The sequence below is a fragment of the Hippocampus zosterae genome, chromosome 11 (assembly GCF_025434085.1).
Source record: "Hippocampus zosterae strain Florida chromosome 11, ASM2543408v3, whole genome shotgun sequence".
NCBI lineage: Eukaryota > Metazoa > Chordata > Actinopteri > Syngnathiformes > Syngnathidae > Hippocampus > Hippocampus zosterae.
Window position 1 is genome coordinate 10,102,205 of NC_067461.1, and position 23,490 is coordinate 10,125,694.

Here is a 23,490-nt window from a genome sequence, read left to right on the forward strand (position 1 = left end):
TGGTGAGGTGCTCAGTGGAATAAGATTTAGGGCCTCCTCCTTCTGCCTTGTGCTCTGCGTGTGTGCGCCTTTTGCCTCATTCGAGGTGAGTTACACTCTGCTGAGGTGTCGAGGGGTGCTACAAACACACAAGCACATCTTCGAATTGTCTTTAATAAGAGAGGTGGTTCCAGTCAAGGGTTACATAGCGAGTGACAAGATATACATCGAATCGAATAAATATGCCGCAGTGCAATTAAGGATGATTACATTTCACGATGCTATTGCTCTTCTTCACAGTACACGATGCATTTCTTCACAGGCGGAACAGCAAATGTGCTTTCTTGCTCGAAGGTTCTCAAAGGGAGAGAAGACGTTAAGCGGCGTCGAGGGAAAAGCATTCACATTACAGAGAGTGATGGCTCTGGAGCCGGCACATGGACCGAACCCCCCACCCCGCACCCTCCCCTTCCCCTCGGAGAGTATTGCTTTGCTTCGTTACATTCCTCATCATGGTCAAGTCGACTCCTCTGAGAGTGTGCATGCACTATTGGAGCTGGTGTGTATGCGGGTGTGTGTGTCCTTCAGCGTGTAGCCTCTTTCACACAGTGATCCTGTAAAATTGCCTGAACAGAGCGACCGATATTGACCTCTGTTTGACTTATACACCGAACCCTGTAGCGATACCCATTCCATGTCAATGGCGTATATAACTGTACATATGTACATAAGTTGGACTGAAAAAAAATAGGGAGATTATTGCAGGTCGTGTAAAAGGCTTTGCGGTTTTTGCTGACAAAGCAAAAAGTTACCCGAGTTGTTTCCGTTTTTTAAAAAAGATTTGATAAAACAAATGTGGTATCTTGACCATCCAATTTTTGAAATGCAAAACAACTTCAACTTAAAAATAACAACAATACATTAAAACGTGAAATGTTGTAACCTAAAATGTTTTCAAACAATTTTGAATGGGAAAAAAAGTGCGACAAATCTAAAATAAAAATGTGACATCTTGTAATGGTCTACTATTGTTTGTTTTTAATTTTTAAAAAATAAATGTGTAATGTAATGTGCTCGCCGCGTTTAAAATGTGCAGCAGGCCACCGTACCGGACTTTGTACAACCCTAGTTTGCAACGGAACAGCAAACAGCTCAGACTAGCTTAGATGTGCCTCCTCGTCTGTGTTACTGCCATTTTTTTCCCCGCGTGGTGTAAAAGGGGACGCCCTGGTACGAGAAAATTGCCGGGTCGACTTTGTAACCACCTCTCATTCCTTACCAGTTCCGTTTATACAGAACATCAACATGGAAAAGCCGGCGAAACGCCAGCCATTGACAGGCCTGTTTGTGTGCATGGATGTATACAGTATGCGTGTGTTCTAGCAGCTACAAGCATCCAAAAGCGATTTTCTTGCACTGTACATTGTGTAAACCTCATTCATTCATTACGCACGATGGCTGACTTTTGTATTAAAATAGCCAGTGAATACAGATCGAGCCTATTATCACAAATTCAACCAAAAAGCCTAAATATCACATTTGCGAGAATTTTAGCCTTTAGCAAAAAGAGTGAATTGAACATTTATAAATGTATTCAAATGCATTATGTTGCGATCCGCCAGGGGTTTCAAAGTACAATTTTGTGGTTTTCATACAAAATGGGGAAAGTGTAGCATCTTCATATTGTGACTCCCTTTAACTTAAGGTCATATGTTATTGTCTTGCCTGTGATTTGGAGCAAGCAAACATTCACATTCAACAACAAAACACAGTGCACATTCAGTCGAAGGTCGCGTGAGTGCTCTCAAGCGGTGTCGTCGCTCCCTCGGCCCGTTTACTTGTGACTATAGCAGCTCGGGGTCGATTCCAAGGCACTTGATTCTTTTCATTGCCGTAGGTGATTTACAGAATGAATAGTGTTGCCCTTTTTCTCACTCTCTCGCCAGGGTACAAATGCACTTAATGAAATAAAAACTCACATTCATCAAGTTATCCGATAATAAACTTTGGTAAGATGATTTTATGTAACCTTAACGGCGTTCCTACCGGACAAAATACTGTTGGGCTACCACGATTTGCAAATGAAATGCCACAATTGAACGCAATCATGGAGGCATAAGGCGAATCACTAAGCCCGAAGTAGGTCAAGATTCCCTTCGCAGATCTAGGCGAAACAAACGTGTATTTTCTCCCTGCATACAACTAGACAGCACACAGTATGAAAAGAGACAAGAGTTCAAGAAGAAGGTGCCGCCGGTGCAAGTGGTCGCACAAACGCAAACATTCAAACTATTTTGTGGTCTTGGGGACTTTCCGGTTGCCAGCGTGTGCCATGGAGCTGTAAAATGCCTTGTAAAACCTCCAACCAGACTTTGTAGCAGAAGAGGTACTGTTCCTGAAACCCAAGACAGAGAAAAAATAAGGTCTCGCTTTTTGGAAACTGGGTTGATATCAAGCCTCAACTTTGAACCCCTCCGATGACACTGACCTTAGTCTGAATCATCCCGTGCCGCTGAAGTCTCATCTCCTTCACGATGTTGCTTACGTTAATCTAAGGACAAGAAGACAGATGGCTCATGCACGGCCGTGATACGACTTCTGAAGTCGCGCTGTTGTGCGAGTGTTCCGTATAAACGGCACCCGCACTGTATGAAGGTAGAAAGCATTGTTGCAGGAGTGGCAAGCAATAAATAATGCCTTTGATTGTGGTGACAATCGGAATAAAAGCGCAGCTACTGAATTCGTTTTCACTCTGTGGCTGGATCCAACAGATGGAACTGCAAACACTAGACTTGAAGGATGGTTAATGCGTCAATATCTTGGATCGAACGCTCTCACGGGCCGCAGATTTCCAACACCTGATTTATTTGGCGATTTAGTTGCATGAGGTTAACGAGTGTGACAAGTCGTCTGTGCTAAAAAAAGTAAAAATGACAATGCATCCAATACATTGTTTGTAACTCACAGGCAAATCCCTCTCGATCAGGCTGAGGATGATATCGGTGCAGATGAGGACACCCGAGCGTCCGATGCCGGCGCTGCAGTGGACCGTGACGGGCCCCTGCTGGTGCACTGAGCGCAGGTAGCTAATGAAGCGAAGCAGTTGCTCCGAGTTGTGCGGTACGCCGTGATCGGGCCAGTGCGTGAACTTCAGATGATGGACAATGTGGGTCTCGGCTGTCTGGAATTGTTTCAATCCAAATAAGGAGGGTACACTAGTCAAGTAGAATGTTGGATTAAAATATCGGGGTACTTTGAGGTCTGACCGCCTCAAAAGCGAATGCAGCATGAACGCGAACGTGTCTCACCTGTGTTTCCATCATGCGGATGACCTTAATGTGGAAATATTCCAAGTGCTGCTGGTTCACCAGGCAGATGTCAAACTTGCCCGTGTCCAGTGGCTTGTTGGGCTTCTCGGGCCAATACTTGTGACATTTCACCCTTCCACGTTCTACTTCTTGAGTCATCATGGCAATCACATCCGATTTGTTTTCCCAGATCATTTGCCAGAACGCGGCCACCGTAGAGGGTAGCGGTCCTTGGCAGGAAATGTAGGCGAGCTCCTCACCTCCCACTCGCATGCGGATGTGGCTGGCGTTGATGTAGTCGCGCTTTTCCCCGAGGCTGACGCGGGTTTTGTCATCTGCGGATGGAAAAGAGAACACACGGGGGCCGGGGTGAGTGTGCGCCGTTGTCCGTTTACTGTACTTGCCTGCATCGCCAAGTGTTTCCAAATTGAATAAAACAGATCCTGCAACAGATCCATGATCGTTTCCTCGGTTCTGTCATCTTGTTTTGCCATAACTTATGTAATAACTACAAACAAAGTAGCTTTGTTGGTGATGAGAGGACCGATAGAGTCCGAGTATTGACAAAGTCCCCCACCTCCTTGAAATGTACTTGAAAATGGCTGTTTAAATACAAGGAATAGATTGGATCAGTAAATAACCCGCCGTCTGCGCAAACAGGCATAGGAAGGAGAGGGCATATGGCGAGGGTCAGCCATATTCCACTGAGGCCCACTATCTTTGTCAGGATGCTCATTCATGTCTGACCCCCTTCACCCACCCCCAAAAAAAAACAAATCTCGAGAGGCCATAAAGTAAATCTGCTGCGTGTTTGTCTTAATATGGATGAAAAACGGTTTGCCGTCTCTTTTTTCCCCCTCACTAAATCCCATGCAAATCTCCAATTTGTGATGATCTCACAGTCCTTTATCTGTGCCCTAGAAATTAATTGTGCAAAATCAACTCAACAAATACAAGGGCCCACCTTTTTGACATATGCTGCACGTCTTCTTATAACAATTTTGTGGCATATTCTACCAAAATATCTGTTGTCGTTTAATCCTTAATATATACCTCCCCCACACTTGAATCATGTTGAAATATACTTACACACCCTTTTTAGACACATATTTCAAAACGTTTATGATATTAATTTATTTTTACAGAAAAATCTCACAACGTAAGGGCGCAATCGAACAATGTTACTGCCCTCCCACTTTTGCCATCTGTATTGAGATTTCGTGGAAATCCAACTGGAAGAACGTAGAGAAAATAGGCAAACAAGAACAAAAACAACAGCATCATAACAACAGTAAGACATCAATCCGTTTACATGGGATCGATGTGTGGACCGGGAAAGCAACGCTATAGCGCTATAAGACGAGTAGCAACTCGAACAGGATGAGCTGGTCCGTGGATGGCAAGCCAGGCCGTGCGACCAATTCAGCCTTGTACCAATCAACATTGAGCAGCATTAAAGTGCGATTGAGAGGACAGTCCACGAAGATAACGTGACAACAAGGGCCGCGTCTAGGAAAATACAGAATGGCCCCACACCAAGTAACTCAATCCAATCGCCGTGCGTGCCTCTCGGGAGACACGATAAATGAATCGACACCGCCACACAGGCACGTTAGTTATCAGAGCTGGCCGGTGTGCTGCGTGGGCACAATGAGGACTGAGGGAATGGGCCCCACATTCTTCGTCTCATGCGGTTAGGGGGTAAGAGGATTGCCACATGGCAGGTGGGGGGTGGCTCCCGTAGTCAAGCAGAGGCAGTTTCGCCTCGAGAGATAACATCTCCAGCACTGTCAGATTCCCGATTGCCAATCAAAATGATATTTATATACACTGTTTTGTAATGATTTCATTATTTGCTATTTGTCATTGTGCAGATTTACGTAATGATCATGTGTTGAATATGAACTTGCATGCTTTTCTCGACATCACAATCTTTTGCGTAGCTCGTTAGTTGCACTCTTGTCTCACTTTGACTTTCTAACTGGGAAGCACGTGATTGGAATGACGGCACGTAATGTCTGCTGTCTGTCTGCCCTTGAAGCTGCTCCGTTTATAAAAAGCATTTGACCTACATCTCTCATAGTAATTAAAAAATGTTTTTGCTTTGCTCATGTTCATGGACGACATCTAAGAGAAGTGGACCAGAATTATAAGTGGACCGTAGTGGTTTAAGCAAATGGCAAAAACTAATTCACGTAGAATGGGGAATGACTCACAGGGCAAAATGTCTCTGTAGCGGTTCTTGTCTCTGTGCTCAGGGGCTTTTCCCACCACGCAGTCGTCAGAAGGCTTTAGGTGCTCCAGAGCCTGAAGTCACATTCGTGTGTAACAATGTCAACACGCATGAATTGTGATGCCCCATTCAGCATGATGTGCTGGGCAATGTTCAGTGAAACCCACCATAAATTCTTTGACCAGTTCCTGCTGGTCTAATTGATGCTGTAGAATCTGGATGATGGCTTTGACCCTGGAGCCTGAATACTGGCTGCTCCGAGATGGGTTAATGATGGATAAACTGGACAGTTCCTCCTCTGATATGATGACTGGGCCTGGGCAAAGGATAAGATTATAGATACTTCAGAATAAACTCACAATGTCTTTGAGAGGGTATGATGCAATGACTTGTTATAAATGAACTTGTCAGGACTGTAATCTCTCCAATAAAATATGATTCCTTACGTATATTTTAAAGCAGACCGTTGATGCACTCGGACTTTTGAGCTCAAATTGATTTTTTCTTAAAAGCTCAATATTTATATTGTGTCTATAATGTGTGTACAGTATATACTTATATACTACATACACTGAATATGTATGTACATGTATATGTATAGATGTAGAATATGTGCAAATATTTATATACCTTATACAGTACATGTACGTGCATATATATATATATATATATATATATATATATATATATATATATATATATATATATATATATATATATATATAATGTCTACACGACTGTGACTAGAAATAAGGTGAAATGTAAATTCACCCGTTCAGGTTAAAGTGCTTTTAGGTTTATCCTTTCACCCCAAATCTGGACTCCGTTTGTGAGTAGTGTATCCCGTGTATTCTAAGTGGAGGAATAGACACCTATCTGCGGTGAGCTGGTTTGGTGAGTATTGGCGTCAAACACATTGTCTTCTTCCTCTTCGCTGCTCCAGCCGTCTGACTCTGGTTTCCGGCTGCCTTTGCACGACCGGTCCAACAGTTTGCTCACAGTGTGTTTCCTGGGGGAGTCAGGGGGCAGGGGGGGAGACCACACCGTTTTTATTCTTCGGTAGGTAGGACCAGTTGAGTTCATGCAAAGCTGAGCTTCTTTTTCCACCTAAAATACAATATACAACATGATGCTAAAATATCAATATTTTGTAATCATCTATTCTTCTTCTTGAGGGTTTGGAGTACAAAGTCCACACAGTGTACTGTAACAACATTTTGTTGAGACACTCGTTAAGTCCAATACAAGAGTTGTCGAAAAAAATTGGCATGTAACAAAAATAATGTGTTTATAGTGGTAAAGGACTACACTGCATTTTATCGAATGTTTAGCGGACCTTGTCTGTCATGAATATTTGTGATCTTAAATTTATCATATTCATTTTCTATAGGGCTTGTCATCATTTGGGTCACGGGTGTGCTGGAGCCTGCAGCTGACTTTTGGAAGAGAGAGGTGGGTGCTACAGGGGACCGGTTGACAGTCAATTGCAGGCAGACAAAAAGACAGACCATCAGTCACACTTAGGGACAATTTGTACGACACATTTCTCTGGAATGTGGAAGGAAGCTGGACTACAGAGAGAAAAGTGGGGTTGGGAGAACATGCAAATTCCACATAGGCGGGTGCAACATTTGAAGTCAGGACCTTTCAAGTATGATGCAAGGGTGTGAAACACTAGCGCACCATGATGCCCTGATTGTATTTTTAATTTAGCTTCAACATAACTGACTTTCTTCTAATTCTCGCAGTCGTATAAGTAGGGAATCATCATTGTCCATTAATTCAAGCATCTACCTTCCCCATTTGTCCGTTTTATTCATTGCTCTTTATTGCCTCCCTGTGGCGAACGCGGGAACTACAGCACAAAAAACCCAAATTCTACCCCAAATGGGCTTTCAGGACGACTTAGATGTATTTAGAAAAAAATAGTGGGAACGATTTATTTTCTGTTACTTTGTAATTCAAATTATATTTGCCATCCACTGACACTTTAAATTCCATCACCTCAGACGTCATTGCCCTCCTAAATGTTCCATGGTGAAAACCATCAGGTGCTGCCTAAAATGCGAAAACCTGTTTCCAATTCAGCTGTCCCCACCCCTTTGACACCCACTGCCAAGAGTGCACACTTTTTTAGATTTACTCATAGCACCCATCATTTAGGATCTTAGTAAACCAGCCCCTGAAGATAAAGTGGACCAACTACAAAAAATGAAACACATTTGTCCCTTTTCAATCTTTTTATCTACCAAGATTCAACTTCCCTGGAAAAACAAAACAATCCGCAAATACAATGGAGTGGGCGATACAAGGGAAGAGAAGTTACAAACCTGTCAGAAGCTCCGTGCAACATTTCGGTGACATTCAGTGACGGGCAGCAAGCTTGATGAGAAGGCGTGCTGTCACAGCTCTCCTAGTACACAGAACAACAGGCAAAGTATTCAACCATGAAAAGTACGGACACATGTTCACACACAACATACATGTGTACAGTGGAACCCGACTTGCCTGAACAATCGGCGTTTCATCCATTACCACAGTCAGTCGTCGTGGAGGAGGAGGCGGCGTTGTGACTAAAACACCAGATTCATTAAACACACACTCTGCAATCGGCTCTGGAACAGCATGGAAAGAAAACCAACCGTGACATTACATTTGATCGTGTTTTTACAGGTCATGGTGGAAGAAAAAAGAATATGCGCACTGTCTAGATCCCTACCAGGGGGGCGCTCCACTGGCTTATTAATCATGACGTCAGGTGAGGAAGAGGCATCCGAGGTGGTAACTGGAGCTGGCACCTCAGCTAGGACAGCCTCAGCACCCGAGGCCATGTTGGGTGGTGTAGGTGATTCGGAATACGTCAGTGGCAGGATGTCCCTGCAGATGGTGAGCTGCACTGTGCCCTCAGCTTTACGCAGAATATCCACCACCTTACTGTGGCTAAGTCCCGACACAATCACACCGTTCACCTGGTTAAACACAGTCGGGAGCTTTGGTTTTACCAGAGGCGGATGGGAAAAGATTCTAAATATACTGTACAAAACATCATTGGTAATGTTACCTCTAGAAGAATATCTCCCACTCTCAACCTGCCATCCTGCTCAGCTACTCCACCAGAACAGATTTCTTTCACCCTGAGCACGCTACCGTTGGTCCCACCAAACAACGCAAAGCCAAGGCCGCCTCCTTCTGGTTTGGTAAACTCAACTTGCATAATGCAACTCTGAAAAGGACAGCAATGTTGTAGAAGGACAGAGGAATTATTAGTGAACGTCTGAAAATGTAATCCTATGCACTTAATCTTTTGCAAAAATGTTGCATGCTGGGGGGAAAACAGCAATGCCCCTTTTCCTCTGCAAAGTCCCAACTGGGCTCGCTATTTCCAGAGGAAAAACCAGGTCAGTACGATCAGTTCCAGTTACCTGGCCCGCCAGTGTACAAATGTCTCAAGTCACTAACTTTTGAGAATATATGGCTAAAATAATTACCGCTGGACACCCGAATTTTGTTTCATATTTTCCAATCTGTCAGGTTCATTCAAAATGCTGTGTTTTTCTTATTTTTATTTATTGGCAGTTTTGCGCAGTAATACTGAATTGGGGAGCGGCACCCTACCCTAAGAAAAACGGTACTATGCAGTGGAAGAGTGGCATTAGTGGTCTCAGGTTACTTTACAAACAAAATGATTTAGTGTAGTTGCAACAAGAGGACAAACGCTTACATCCTGCTGTTCAGCTCCAGACAGACATCTGAAGTTGCCAAGCGTTCGACCGACAACTTCAACTGCAGGGGAAAAAAAGAACAATCGATTAGGTTTGAATCGGCAGCAAATGTCGACGACAAGTACTGGTGCACAAATATTGATCTGTTCCATTTGATCCAAGCTAATTAACATCTAAGGTTCAGCGCCTCACACAGCTTAAGAAAAATCCTCATTGATGAAATTGCAGTGACGGCGCTGCAAAGAACCAAAACACCGTCTGCCTATCTCCCCCTCAAGCAAGTCGACATTTGAAAGTGTTGAAGGCTACGCACCTCTTCTGTGACAGGTGAACAAGACAAGGCCTTTTTAAAATGACGCTGTCCACTGCCCCCCAACCTGCTGCGGGAACTGTCACCGAGCAACTGAATCACCTGCACTGGAGACCACCATTGACCAGGAATGTGTCTATGAGTGTGTATGTGATGTGAATGTGTGTGTGTGTGTGTTCTAAATGCTGACAGACAGAACTTGGACCCTCTTTGCAAGATTAATAATTAGCGAGCCTCAGGCCTCCACTGGTGTATTGGACTGCAAGACTGTAGGTATCACACACACAATGTCTCTCGGGCAACCAAGCTCATACAAAGCGACAAGAATGCGCTGATGGAAGGATATGGTGAGAAGAAAAGAAATAAGGAACGTATCTCACCATCTTCCTGAGGTGATTCTTTTTCAGGAGAGATAGGCTCTTCAAAACGAGCAAAGAACTTCTTGTCCTTTTTCCAATCAAACAGACCTGTAAAAGAAGTCCGCCAAAAAGGTAACGGACAGATAATGACCTCATTCCCCTTCAAACTATTTTTGGTAATGATTGAACTTAAATGATCATCTGGTTAAACACAAACATATGTGGTTTCCCGGCATCTGTGTTTCTAACTAACAAATCTCCCTCATGTTTGTCCTTAGGGTTTACTGAAGCAGATGAAATCATCTCATAAATCTTTCACAGACTCCTCACCGTTCCATTTGGCCTTGGGCGTCACGGGCTGTTCATCTCTGGAAAATAGGAAAAAAAACAAAAACAGCAGCGTGAGTCAGTCATCTGTGTGTATCTCGGCTATTTCTTTCATTTCGATTGGGCACGGACAGACCTCAGGATTTTGAGTTTGACTTTACGCGGGGCGATCTCGCAGGCTTTGACAGCATCATCCAAGGTCATCCCTAGAGTGCACTTCCCGCAGATGTAGAGAATCTTGTCATTGGGTTGCACACTGCCTTCTTCGCTGGCCGGGGTGCCTGGCACCACCTCCAGACAGTAAATGCCCTGCCATTTGCTTCCAATGCCACCTGTCAGTTTAATGCCTGGAGAAACAAATGCCGGTCGGTCGTAAGTTTCAGACATATCTCAATTTCTCAGCGCTCTGTAAATCCTTTGTTCAGCGCAACTTGAATGCTATAATGCAGTCGATTTTTTTAAAGGACGGATTGCTGCAACACAGTGCACAGTAGCAGGGTGTGTCTATCTCGATCACTTCTAGTCAGGTTGTACCTTGTGTGACCTGGTTTTCCATCCATCCATCTATTTTCTAATCCGTTTATCCTGACTAGGGTCGCGGGCGTGCTATAGCCTATCCCAGCTGTATTCAGGCAGGAAGCAGGGGACACCCGCAACCGTTTGCCAGGCAACCGCACGGGACACATAGGCAAACAACCATTCGCGCTCACAATCACACCTGGCGACAATTTAGACTAGAGTGTTCCATTAACCCGCCGTGCATGTTTTGGAATGTGGGAGGAAACCGGAGTATGCAGAGAAAACCCACGCATGCGAAGGGAGTACATGCAAACTGCACATAAGGAAGGCCGTAGCCGGAATCGAACCCTGCAACTCAGCACTGTGAGACAGACATGCTAACTCTTACCTGGTCTTTGCCCCCCCCCCCCCCCCCCACACACACACAAAAAATACACTCACACCAACTACAGATAAGGTGAGCTGAGTCTATGCCATGCAGCTGATTAGGGACAATGAAGAAAAAAGAAACTAGCTCAAACCTACGATTCTTCAGTTAACTTCATATTCCTGGACAACGTGAAGAAGCCAGTTGAACTGGAACTTTTTTGGGGTGTGAGATGTTAATTACAAGGCCACAGTGCTACCCTTTCAATGCGTACACGAAAGAATGAAAGACCACTAGCCGTCCTACCGAGCTGTCCTGAAGGTGTCTTGTAGAGGACAATATCTGGCAGGCTGTCACAAGAAGGGGGTGCCACCAGGTTGGTAACAGCCCTGCCTAGGGTCATACTGAGTCTCCTGGGAGAGGACCTGAGAATCGTCATGGCAATTTCATCCGCCACATTGGTCACATCATGTCCATTTACCTGGAGACGATTGAAACCGACAAAAATAATCAACATAGCGACTAACGCCCTCAAACAAGTGGCCGTTTACCGTGATCAGACGGTCTCCAGCTCGGAGGCGTCCGTCTGCCTTCGCTGGATTGTCCAGTATTTCTTGTATGTAGTAGCAGTTGTCCAGTTTGCTTCGGGTGATGGTGAAGCCAAAGCTTCCGCTCCTGGACTTGGTCAAAAGGACGGTCAACTCAAATTCTTTTACCGATCCCTGCAAAGCACCAAGTAAACAACCAGTGACACAAAAACGTGTGCTTTTAGTGTTGGATCAAAAGGTAATCAAGTGCCACAATATGCACAATAGGATTCTACATTCGGTTCTTTGCTAAAACGCGAATTGAGGTGTCTGTGAAACCATGAGAGCGTTTTGGAGATCTGTGAACAAAATGACCTTTCTTTGACTCTCTTCTTCATCCTCATCATCCTCATCCTTGCATTCCCTTTCTTCCTTTTCCGCCTCTTCATCCCACTGTGCATGACTCTGGGCAGGTGGAGGTAGTATTGTGGGTGGAAGGGTGGGAGGAGTCGCGCTGACATTAGGAGGTGTTGAGGAGATTATCTGTGTCGTGATGGGGCCCGCCGTCGGAGCAGGATTTTGAGGGAGCCCCGCAGTAGGCTGACTGTTTTGAGGGGGCGATGCGGATTGAAGTGGAAGCTGCTGTCCTTGCTGGAGCGGGTACTGCTTGGATTTGGACGGCTGTGTCGTGAGCGGCTGAGACGGGTGTGCCAGGGCACAAGTGGTCAGGGTGTCAGATGAGACGTTTAAAGGCGACATGCTAGCGTTTGGGTTCTGTGAGCTGAAGCTAGACAATGTATTGGAGGTTTGGGAAACATTTTTTGGATTTGGGGAAGTCTGAGAGACATGAGCTGGAGTGATGGAAGTCTGGGGGAAACTTGATGGAGTGTTCGAGGTCTGTGATAGACCAGACAGAGTGTTGGACATTTGAGAAAAACTGGACGAAGTGGTCTGGGTTTGCGAGCTGAGGCTTGTGAGGTTTGGTAGCGGTGTTTGAGTGGCCTGATTGGACTGAAAACTTTGCTGATGGTCCAGGGTGGAACTGATGGTCAAATACTCCTCGTCTGCCAAGATAGTCAATCCATTTCCAACAAGGCAGTAGGTCACACTTCCATCTGCCTCCTCTCGAACACCACTGTAAAGAAAAGAGAATCACTTTCACCCTCTACCAAAAGGAGCAGTTTTCTAATCATCGGAATCACTTTCGGCTACTTAATACATAGTAAGACAACAGCCAACAAGGACCGTAGACATTAGAAACAAAACACATGCTACGATTCGAACTGCAGACAATGCCCTACCATTTGCCATTGCTAAACTTTGGTCCAACACATCACCCTTAAAAAAAATGCATTGGCTGTTCTGGATGGAAAAGTTGACCCAGCCGACTTTGAACAAGACGTATCCCTTGAATTGATCGCTAGTCAATCAGGAACTCATTTACACTAGCATATATTTCTACGAACCATTCAGAAGTCAGCAAACCTTTTAGTTCGGCAAGATTCCAAACAAAAACGTGCCTTTGTTGGATGTCAAACATATATGGGTTGAAGTTAAGGCTTGTAGTTTTGCTAATGGAGGCCACTGGCAAATTCCAGAAAAAAATTACAGTCTAATGCAATGTAGTCTTGGGTAATTTTTCTACCTGGCATACATGGAATTTGAAGCAGTCTTAGGGAAGACGTCAAACATCGCGGTTGAACTTGTTGCAACGGCCTCCTCCCCATCCTCGCTTCTATTCTTCGATTCTACTTCCTGTTGTTCTTCTGATTTTTCCACCGTCAGCTGTGACTCTTGAGCTGGTCGAAAGCAGACCGGAGGTAAGACAGGTGATGTGGGAGAAGCGGGCGAGGTTGGCGAGATTGGCGCTGGAGGCGACGTGGGAGAGGCCGGTCCGGGAGATGAAGATTGAGGAGTCTGTTGGCCTTGCACCTCCCTCTCTTGTCCTTCAAAGAAACTCGGAAAAGCCGGAGGCTCTGGGCTTTTCTCCGCTGTGTCAGTCAGTTCCTCCTCGAAGACGGGAGCTGTACTCTGAGCAGGTATGTTGACATCAAATTGGAACTTAAGAAGCTGGCTGTAGTCGTCTACTAGACGGATGTCCAGAGACCGGGATCGGATCTCCCTGGAGGGTGCAGGACTCTAACACAGAAAGAGAAGTGAAAGTAATACCGCCACGTTTTGGGCGATGATTTGTCCTTCAAGATACGTGTTTACTTACAAGTGTGTTGTCATCAGCATCATGCAGCACTCCTGAACCGGGTCGACAAATCAAGAGATGAACCTCAGAAGGGGCACCTCGCAGCAGGAACAAAACTCTCTAATGTCGCAAAGATAAACGAGTGCGGGTGATTGAGGATAGTCTTCATGACCTGAGATGTACTCTAATGTTTGTGACGATAATTCCTTGTCAGAACACACCGAAAGACTGTGACACAACCAGCGTGCTATTTCGGGTAGCTTTAGATTAAAAGATTAGTGAACCAATGATGTAGCCAAGATGCTCTCCCACTGACGCCCTTTCACAATTTTTTTAAACTATTTGATGTGTTGCATGATTTTTTTGGGACAAATGACTTTGCAAATGAAGTTCAACATACTTGGTAGGAAAGGTTCTTGAGAGGCTCTTTGTTGACGGACAGAATGATGTCCCCTTCTTGTAAGAGGCCACTCTCGTGGGCCGGCTGACCCGGGAACAGACGCTTGATGCGGACCACGCTGCCATGGTCTTGCCCCGAGTTGAGTTGGGAAATGTTAAAACTGAAGCCTAGACCTGACAAACTTTTTTTCAGGATCACTTCATGCGTGTTTTCTAGGAAAAGAAATTGAGAGGATTCATGAACCAGGTCATTTTGAATTCTAGTACGAAACTTTCTAACGTTGATTCGTGAATACGATACGACACACACACACACACAGCGCTGTGCAAAAGTCTTAGGGCACCCCGAGTGTTGTTGTTTGAATAAATCCTTTTCACAGTTATGTCAAAGGAAGTAACTAATGTTAAAGATAGAACTACTGAGATGGGCTGCAAACCTGCGCAGGGTGTTTGCCCCAAAGTCAGTGTGCATACGGTAAATTCCAGATCACCTGTGCCCCAAATGAGAACACACGCTAAAGAAAATGGATGCTTTGATGGAGAAAATAACTAATACTAGTAATGATGGTGTGCAGTGGTCAAGATGCGGAGAGGCAGTGAACCGTGCTTTTAACCAGACAACGGTCCAAGTCTAGTTAAAAGCACTTGTCTCAGGGGAACAAGGCAACATCAGCCCTGGATGACTTTGACAGCCACCACAATGTAACTGTCAGATGACTCACAGTCACCTCAGGCCTGTGTGTGTGCGTGTCTCTCTCATACTCTTGTTTTTTTCTTTGGTGAGTGCGCACACACCGTCAGTCACAAAGCTGTAGTCCTTAGCTCGGCCACTCAAGGTTGGTTCCAAGGAGACCTCAGTCCTGGGGGGCTGAGTTGGTGATGCATTGTGGATGGACAGTGGGAGGGGGGAGTCTGTTCTGGGCTCCAAGATGATTGTTGGTTCTCGCTCCAGCAGCAGGTTCACCACCTACCACAACACTTTATTAGTCCATACGGTGTGTTTCATGTTCTTGTCTATGATGTGTCATATGGATAAACATGTGCGTATATGCATTTGTATTACTCACCAAGAACTAGAATCTGATCGGCCCCAATCAGACTTTTGCTTTCCACATTCATCCAAATGACAAACATACTTTTTTGCAAGATACTGTGAACGTATTTGAACCAAACCATTACAAGGATAAAATGTCTGGAAAATACTGCGCGGAATGTTTTGTCTTCGTGTGATATTGGCGAATCTGCATGTGATCGCCTGGGCGTGAGCTGCGGTTGACAGCAGTTGTTGCGTAAATTAAAAAATAAACATAAAAATCTACGCTATAGCGGGGGCACGTACGGTGAACTGTACTATAAGCAGATATAGCCTGTAGATGCGTGTGTGTGTGTGTATCTGTTCGCTTGCTGACCTCCTCAGTCCGCTTCAGGCACTCAACAGCTTGCTGGTGTGTCACGGCCCTCAGGTTGGAGCCGTCAACCTCCAGCAGTCTGTCACCTGCCATATGCAAACGCAGCAATCTCATCATCGTCATCATTAGCAGCATCAATACATCCATGCACGTGCGTGCGTGTGTGTGTTTGTTTGATGGACATGTCACTCAATCTGAGGTGATCCTGGTAGGTGGAGCATGAACAAGCAGAAACATACTGTCTCTGTGTCCAAATGTAAACACATACTGTACATGTGATTGACATAACTAAAAAAGAAAAAAAAGCAGTCAAGCCCCTTCTAAGAACATGCAATGTGATGTGTATGTATGAAAAAAAAATACCAATTTGAATGCGTCCATCTTGTTCAGCAGCACCTCCAACGACCAGACTTTTGATGTAAATTCCGCCATATCTCACACTTGTGTTAATTCCGCCCTGTTTTTAAGACACAAACACATCGTTTGCCAATGCCACACAAAGTCCCACACAAAGTGTTGTGTGCAGGAAAAAACAGCTTTGAGCACACAAAGCATAAAAAGAAGCAACAGGAATTTTTCAAAAACTCACAGCAACACTAATGCCGAGACTCCCGCCGCTCTTCTTCAGCTCCACTAAAAACGTCCCCCCAGTTTTTAGACTTAAGGTAGATGGAGACCGAGAACACATGTCCTGCATGTACAGAGGAAAAAAAAACCCTCACAATTGGAAATTTTTTATTTAGGTTTTCAAAATAAGATGATGCTTATTTTCAACTAAAAGCAACACTTTCAAGTCGAGTCAAGTCAACAGTACTTATAGAGCACTTTCAAACAGCCATCGCTGCATACAAAGTGCTGTACATGGAGCAATTTAACATGCACAATAAACAGTAAGACAAATCGGTAATAAAGGCGGTAGAAAGCACCAAACAGTAAAATCAAGAACACATTTAAGTCATGCTGAGTCGAATGCCAAAGAATACAAGTGAGTTTTGAAGATGGGCAGCGAGGAGGCTTGCCGAATGTTCAGTGGGAGGTCATTCCAGAGAGAGGGACCAGCAACAGAAAAGGCTCGATCCCCACTGAGCCTCAGTTTAGTTCTCATCTCATCTCATCTTCCTAACCGCTTGATCCTCACTAGGGTCACGGGGGGTGCTGGAGCCTATCCCAGCTGTCTTCGGGCAGTAGGCGGGGGACACCCTGAATCGGTTGCCAGCCAATCGCAGTGCACACAGAAACGAACAACCATCCACACTCACACTCACACCTAGGGACAATTTAGAGTGTTCAATCAGCCTGCCACGCATGTTTTTTTTGGAATGTGGGAGGAAACCGGAGCACCCGGAGAAAACCCACGCAGGCCCGGGGAGAACATGCAAACTCCACACAGGGAGGCCGGAGCTGGAATCGAACCGGTAACCTCTGCACTGTGAAGCCGACGTGCTAACCACTGGTCTACCGGGCCGCCCCAGTTTAGTTCTTGGTACTTCTAATAATGTCTGGTCCACAGACCTGAGGCGCCGGGCAGGTGTGTAGGGGCGGATGAACTCAGAGAGGTAAGGTGGTGCGAGATTATTCAGAGATTTGAAAACAAAGAGGAGGATCTTGAAAATAACTCTAAAATGAATGGGGAGCCAGTGAAGGGATGCCATTGTAGGAGTTATGTGCTCCCTCTTACGAGTACCAGTCAAGAGGCGAGCAGCGGCATTCTGGACCAGCTGAAGGCGCTTAATGGAGGACTGGCTGACTCCAAAGTAAAGGGCATTGGAGTAATCGAGCCGGGATGTGACAAAGGCATGGATTACGGTCTCAAAGTGTTCATGGGAGAGGAGAGGTTTTATTTTGGCCAGCTGTCTAAGGTGAAAAAAGCTGGATTTAACAACGGCACCAATTTGCCGATCGAATTTGAAATCACTGTCGAGTTTAAGGCCCAAGTTTGAGACTGTTGACTTAAGATAAGGAGACAGGGGGCCCAAGTCTACAGGATGGAATGTACAAGGGCCACTGGGACCAAACAATATCACCTCTGTCTTCTTTTCATTGAATTTCAACAAATTTTGTGCCATCCAGGTTTTGATTTCTTCCAGACAGGATAGGAGTGGCCTTAATGAGAAGGCCGTCTTTCTTGCTCAGTGGAACATAGATCTGGCAGTCATCCGCATAGCAGTGGAAGGGAATACCATGTTTCCTTAAGATGGAACCCAATGGGAGCAGATACAGCGAGAAGAGCAGAGGCCCCAGATTTTTTTTAAATCTTTGTTTAAAAACTGCCATGCCACCCACAAAAAATGGAACCTAATTTGTCAAATTTCAAATGTACTTTTTCCTAGCTCCTCAAAATAAAAAAATAAAAAAAATCAAACAATAACTATGCTACCTAGTAAGTTTTTTGCTACCTAATTTGACAGATTTTGTAATGGGTGATGTTCTCATGAAAGACGTGTGAGAAAGTCCAATGATCCCAATGTCTGGAATGCCCAAAGAGTTTCCCCACACATAAAATCTCAGAGCAGTCGTTATGAACAAACATTTCTTCAAAATGCTTGTTCATACATTTAATTTGACGAGCTGAGGGCTTGATAAAAAGTGAAATGGCCCAAATGGGAAAAAAAAACTTCCCATCACCTGATTGATCAAAATGTAGAGTAACACGTTATTGTCCTACTAACCTGTGCGTCGTGTATTCGCACCACAGGTATGTGAAGCTTCCTGTTTTGTTTGGGCGTGGCCATGTTGGACAAAGTGATGGCCTCCTCCAGTTCATCCATGGCGTGTCGGTACTCTGTGCCGCTTAGGGTTGTCTGAGAACCAAAGCTCCTTTCCAATGCCAAGCCCAGTGTGCTTTGGCAAAGAGAGTTCTTGCTGTCTTTCAGGCACTCTGCTCACGGCAAAATAAACAACAACATTGACACAAGTTCCGATACACTGATGAAAAATCATGTCTCCGTTCAATCGCTTTATGTTACGTTTAGGCTGGGACACAATCAGCTCCACTTCCTCAGGACTACTCTGTAAGATGGCAGCAGCATCACTGAATGTTACCCCTTCCAAACTGGTCTTATTTAGAGAAATGAGACGCCCACCTGAGGTTAAAAAAAAAAACATGTCATCGAATTTGCATCCAAATTAAGTTGCATGTGCTTTTAAGTCTTACCTGGTTTGATCCGTCCATCTTTGTCCGCAGGTCCATCTGGCACAATGGAAGCAATGAATATACCGAGGTCAAGTTTACCTGTATTGTCCTCGCCTACAATCACAAAGCCTGCAACGGGACCACAGTGAAATCAAAGACAAAATGTTGGCATAACTGGTAAGTTAGGTAACTGGTAAGTTATGCCAACTGGTAAAATTTGGTAAGTGTCTCTTCTTATGAATTTTACATGAGTGGACCACTCACCAAAGCCAAGTTTAGGATCCTTCTTGAGGCTTACGCATATTATTTCTCTCTCTGGCGGAAACCGAGTGGGCGTGTCAACTGTAAATATGGAAATATGAGCCATATAAGCTTAATCGACGTTTCTCAGCTTGTGCTTTTCAGACTCAAACCTGCATGACCTCATCTTTCCATGAATGCGTGTAAACATCTAGAAACCAAATGAACCACAAGAAATTCGGCAAGTGCAAAGGCACGGAAGGTGTAGTTGTAGTTGTACCGGCCATTTGTTAGTTGCTTGTTGATTTTCTTTTTTTTGCAGGATTCCGCCTTTGATACAGAACTAAATTAGGTATGTCTGACAACCACTTTCGACACACAATGTTCTTTCACACGGAGCTGTCTTGACTCTATGACACTTCTAATACTACCGTCAGAGCTGGGAAAATTATCTGCCCTTTTTTGTTTTTAACACCTATTTTTTTTTTTTTAGTAGTTTTCAAGTTGGAACTGGAACATGGGAAAACCCCTTTCATATATTCACCTCGTATAGAAGAAGATGTATCCGAGTCTTTCTGCAGCGAGACACTTGACATCATTCTTGGTATCGACTCTGGCGTACTTTCAAAAAACATATCGACAAAATGAACAATTTCACGTTGCAAAGTGATGGAGGATGGTATCGTACAGCACTTCAATACCTCCAGTAGGCACGCTCTTTCAAATCGCCGAGTTCTGCCATTTCGGAATGTTCCTTGTTCAGCTCCCTGCTCATTTCCCGCCTCATCTCTCTCTGGTGGCGGAGTCGAGCCTCCAGCTTGGCGCTCAGGTCCTCGCAAGATTTGGACAGCGGATCCGGTTGACCCGAGGTTAAACCGACGTGGTTCAGCATGCCCTCAGAGCACGAGATCCGCTTCAGGTTCAGATTACAACCCGCGTAGACGGACATGTTTTCATCTGAAGGGAGGAACGGAATAGTTGGTGTCCCTTGAAGAGCACGATTCTTACTCTGCTCGTTCTCTCTCTGTTTTTACCTGGCATCAAACTGTGGTTAAGTTGCCGTGATGTCATCTCGCTGTGGAACTTGTGCTGCGCGGAGCAAAGGTTGAGGAGGTATTGTGCTATTTTTGAGCTGTCCGTTATAAAATTGTGCTTTTTCCCGCTTGGTCCGCCACATTCGATGATCAGTTTACGGCGCTGGGGAACAGAAACAGTTGATCACACTGTATGAATGAATCATACAAGAATGCATTATGCCTTGCTTAAATGCCAAGAAAACAGACATTCACAGTAATGCTATAGTGCTTGTCATCAACCCGCCATGTTCTTTTCTAGAATCGTAAAATAATTTGGGTTTTTTTCCTTCCCTGAATTTAAAAAATTGAAATGAAAAGAATAACAGAATTTGGAGATGCATACATTTGTACATTCTACTGACAGCTGCAAATTAAAATGAATGAGCTGTGTTTTGAAATGCATTTGTTATGCCAAAATGACACTTTTGTATATAGTTGGGTTTAAAAAAAAAGATAGATTTGTGTTTTTTTTGGGGACAAAATTACAATAAATCACAAACAGATATTTTAAATTATTTATTATGAATTTTGTTTAAATTACAGATGGTTTTGGTTAGAAAAAAATGTCTGTTTTTTTTGTTGTAGCTTGTTTTCAGATACTAATGAAGATAAATATAAAATGAATTTCTCTGGTCAAAATCATTCTTTCCCGCATTATAACCAAAATTCCTACAGTGAATTCTAGTTTAACTATCCATCCATCCATCCATCTATTTTCTAATCCGCTTATGCTCACGAGGGGCGCGGCGGGGGTGCTGGAGCCTATCCCAGCCGACTTCGGGCAGTTGGCGGGGGACATCTGCCAATCGCAGGGCACACACAGACGAACAACCATCCGTGCTCACACTCATACCTAGGGACAATTTGGAATGTTCAATCAGCCTGCCATGCATGTTTTTGGACTGTGGGAGGAAACTGAAGCACCCGGAGAAAACCCACGCGAGCCCGGGGAGCACATGCAAACTCCACACAGGAAGGCCGGAGCCGGAACGAACCCACGACTACTGCACTGTGAGTTAAACGCGCTAACCAATCAAACACCGGGCCGCCCTAGTTTAACTAATTTGACAAAAAAGTGAAATTTAAGTTGTTAATTTTCTCAACATAACATCAGAATTATCTCTGCAAGTAGACACAAATCAAGGCTGAGCAACTTATTACGCTGACATCCGCTCACATCGCTCTGATATCGCCCCCTGTACTTACACATGTGCTGATTCTTGTAACGGACGAACCACTCTCAAATTACCTTCTTGCGCTCACATTTTGTTAATTTACACAATTCTCTTTACCCCAGTGGAAATGGAGTCTGTTTCCCTCCACAGGAAGCGTCTGGTGACGGTCCGGACCTGATTCTTCATCTCGTAGACAATGATTCCTTTGGCACAGACTCCCAAAACCAATTCACCAATCAAAGGCCTTTTTTCTCTGCCCACGCGGTGGAACATAACCCCGTACTCTGGTAGTTGCTGGGCAATCTTAACAGAAGCAAAGTCAAGGTTGGTTAGCTGAAAGCAGCAATAGTGCCAGGCCCTTGTGTAAACTTAAACACACTTTCAGATACTCAGTTTCCGCCTCTTCAGGTCCCATCGGGGCATGCCTGCCATGCAGTCTTGGCAGCTCGTCCTTCACATTGGGCAATGCCAGCTTCTCAAGCATTCTCTTGGACACATAGTGCTCCGGCTGGTAGTAAGTCTTTCCATACAACTGGGCGAAACAATGCACTCATATGACAACGGAACACAAATGGGAAAGCAGAAGTGTTCTTCTTGCGTCCAGTACCTCTGGCATGTAATCGCCAAATTCAGCCTGCAGAGCAAGGGCAGCCAGAAACAAGCCGGTCTCCTCGTTGCAGTACATGCGGTCCTCTAAGATGTCCTTTCGCATCTGCAAGTAGTACTGGTGGCGAGTCAGTCTATGCCTGGAGAAGAAAGGAAAGCGGGTGAAAGTCCGCAGGGAAGAAACAGAATCTGTGTGACCACGCCCGGTACTTACAAAACAAAGGCGATATCGTCCACAAAAAATTTGACTCGAAGGAACACCAAAAAGGAAAGTATTTGCCCTTTTTTCCAACTATCGGGAGCAACTTTGGAGATTTTTGTTTCGTGGTCCAGAAAAAAATATTCATCATCTGCAAAATGGAAAGGAAATACTTAAAATATAGAAGGAAATTGATTTATATGCAATTTTCAAAAGTGTGAAATTCTTCAAGTGTGAAAGTTCTTTGAATTCTTTACATTTCAATAAAATCACTCATTTGTTTTTATCACCACAGATGAAACTAAAATACAAGGCCATTTTTGGAATAAACAAAATAATTTTTTAACCTTTCTATTTAACAACACAGCTAAATATGAGCACAAGAGATAAAGCAATTGTGCTGTGATAATGTTTAAGTAACACGTTTTAAAAACCTAATGCAAGGTGTAACTGAGATTGCAATGTACATAATTTTTTTTTCATATATTTCATTACCAATGTCTTATCTTACTACTTTAACGCAAAAAAAAAAAAGCTCACTGCTTCAATATCACTGATTTTCAGTTGAAAAATCCACATCGTCGCACATGCTGTACTTCTGCTACGTAATCTACTCAATGCGGGATGAGGAGTACCGTCGAGAAAGGCAAGACCGAAGTAGAAGTGCTCCACTAGGTTAGCATGAGCCACCACCATGTCAAACACATCCCTCGCGCGGGACTTGGTATCGCAACGGACCACCACGTACTGGCCGCTCGGCAGCACCACAGTCACTTCCCTTTGGGACGAACACAGGCGGCCCTTTCTCGACTGCATAGGAAACACACGACAACAACACTAATCAGATCCAACATGAGAGTTACGTTTATGTAAGAATATATATATATAATATATATAAATGGAATAACTGTTTTACCACAATAGATCCCGGAAGCTCGAGCACTATTTGCTGTTCGTCAGCCATTCGGATAAACTCTGGACCTAAAGCCTGGTCAGAAAAATAACAAATGAGAATAATAATCAGAATAATAAACACATCACCCCTGTGCTTCTAATATACCTAAATCCAGTTCCCCATAGGCATAACCCCCATAAGCTTTTCCGATCATCACCACATGACTGCAGATTGTCCATAAAAATAGCTTTCCCAGATGCTCATGTATGTCCTCATGAAAGTCTCCTCGCGCACATGTACGATATGTTAGCCGATGAACTGGTTTTATAAGCTTATGCCTTCTTACCTTAGCTTTCCTCTGGCTCAGGCTGATGGAGGACTCGCTGAAAGTGATTGAAGGACTGTGAGACCTGCCTGATGTCTTGGGAGAGACGTCATGGTGGGGGCTCCGGCCCAGCCAACTGCAGGTGCTGTCCCTATGACGAGCCCCTCGTGGGAGCCTGAGTTCCG

At 44.5% G+C, this 23,490-nt stretch overlaps 2 protein-coding genes and 3 long non-coding RNA genes across 8 annotated transcripts in view; 4 read left to right on the forward strand and 1 right to left on the reverse strand.

Moving 5' to 3' along the window:
* Positions 1–10,363, forward strand: part of LOC127609933 (uncharacterized) — a 76,088-nt gene extending 65,725 nt beyond the window's left edge. Inside the window, exons 8-10 of the long non-coding RNA XR_007964702.1 lie at positions 6,911–6,972; positions 8,194–10,087; positions 10,190–10,363. This is a non-coding gene — a long non-coding RNA (uncharacterized LOC127609933). The remainder of the gene's footprint in view (positions 1–6,910; positions 6,973–8,193; positions 10,088–10,189) is intronic.
* Positions 1–22,101, forward strand: part of rrp12 (ribosomal RNA processing 12 homolog) — a 101,099-nt gene extending 78,998 nt beyond the window's left edge. The window contains exon 33 of the mRNA XM_052079499.1: positions 22,036–22,101. Coding sequence (XP_051935459.1) covers positions 22,036–22,083 — 48 coding nt within the window. The 3' untranslated portion in view covers positions 22,084–22,101. The remainder of the gene's footprint in view (positions 1–22,035) is intronic.
* On the reverse strand, positions 1,057–23,467 carry ptpn20 (protein tyrosine phosphatase non-receptor type 20). Of its 4 annotated transcripts, none has more exons than XM_052079495.1 (39): positions 23,327–23,467; positions 23,002–23,073; positions 22,721–22,895; positions 22,101–22,236; positions 21,888–22,026; positions 21,660–21,812; positions 21,398–21,583; positions 20,064–20,226; positions 19,731–19,986; positions 19,574–19,650; positions 19,054–19,131; positions 18,811–18,918; positions 18,623–18,739; positions 18,326–18,534; positions 16,246–16,347; positions 16,020–16,113; positions 15,657–15,742; positions 15,043–15,214; positions 14,249–14,460; positions 13,870–13,968; positions 13,306–13,790; positions 12,027–12,786; positions 11,676–11,846; positions 11,431–11,605; positions 10,375–10,585; positions 10,242–10,279; positions 9,933–10,019; positions 9,242–9,303; positions 8,582–8,743; positions 8,225–8,489; positions 8,029–8,135; positions 7,851–7,933; positions 6,393–6,529; positions 5,688–5,836; positions 5,504–5,594; positions 3,288–3,622; positions 2,945–3,160; positions 2,468–2,530; positions 1,057–2,374 (listed from the first exon to the last, which is right to left on the reverse strand). In XM_052079495.1, the coding sequence occupies exons 2-39, from the start codon at positions 23,047–23,049 to the stop codon at positions 2,264–2,266; spliced, it is 6,318 nt and encodes a 2,105-aa protein (XP_051935455.1). In that variant the 5' UTR covers positions 23,050–23,073; positions 23,327–23,467; the 3' UTR covers positions 1,057–2,263. The 4 variants fall into 4 exon arrangements, with proteins under 4 accessions (XP_051935455.1, XP_051935456.1, XP_051935457.1 ...); XM_052079496.1 differs by having other exon boundaries at positions 8,240–8,489; positions 13,297–13,790; XM_052079497.1 differs by lacking the exon at positions 13,870–13,968 and having other exon boundaries at positions 13,297–13,790.
* Positions 18,587–18,964, forward strand: LOC127609935 (uncharacterized). The gene is made up of 2 exons (XR_007964704.1): positions 18,587–18,744; positions 18,841–18,964. It is a non-coding gene; the product is annotated as an uncharacterized LOC127609935 (long non-coding RNA).
* Positions 20,420–21,878, forward strand: LOC127609934 (uncharacterized). The gene is made up of 3 exons (XR_007964703.1): positions 20,420–21,116; positions 21,431–21,604; positions 21,689–21,878. It is a non-coding gene; the product is annotated as an uncharacterized LOC127609934 (long non-coding RNA).
* Positions 23,468–23,490: the final 23 nt, after the last annotated feature.

Coding starts and splice junctions, on each gene's coding strand:
- ptpn20 (XM_052079494.1), bottom strand. CDS start 23,049: ATGGCTGACGAACAGCAAATAGTGCTCGAGCTTCCGGGATCTATTGTG. Junction 16,114..16,245: donor GTCTCGGCATTAGTGTTGCT/GTGAGTTTTTGA, acceptor TCTTAAAAACAG/GGCGGAATTAACACAAGTGT. Junction 13,969..14,248: donor TCAAGAACCTTTCCTACCAA/GTATGTTGAACT, acceptor TTGCGACATTAG/AGAGTTTTGTTCCTGCTGCG.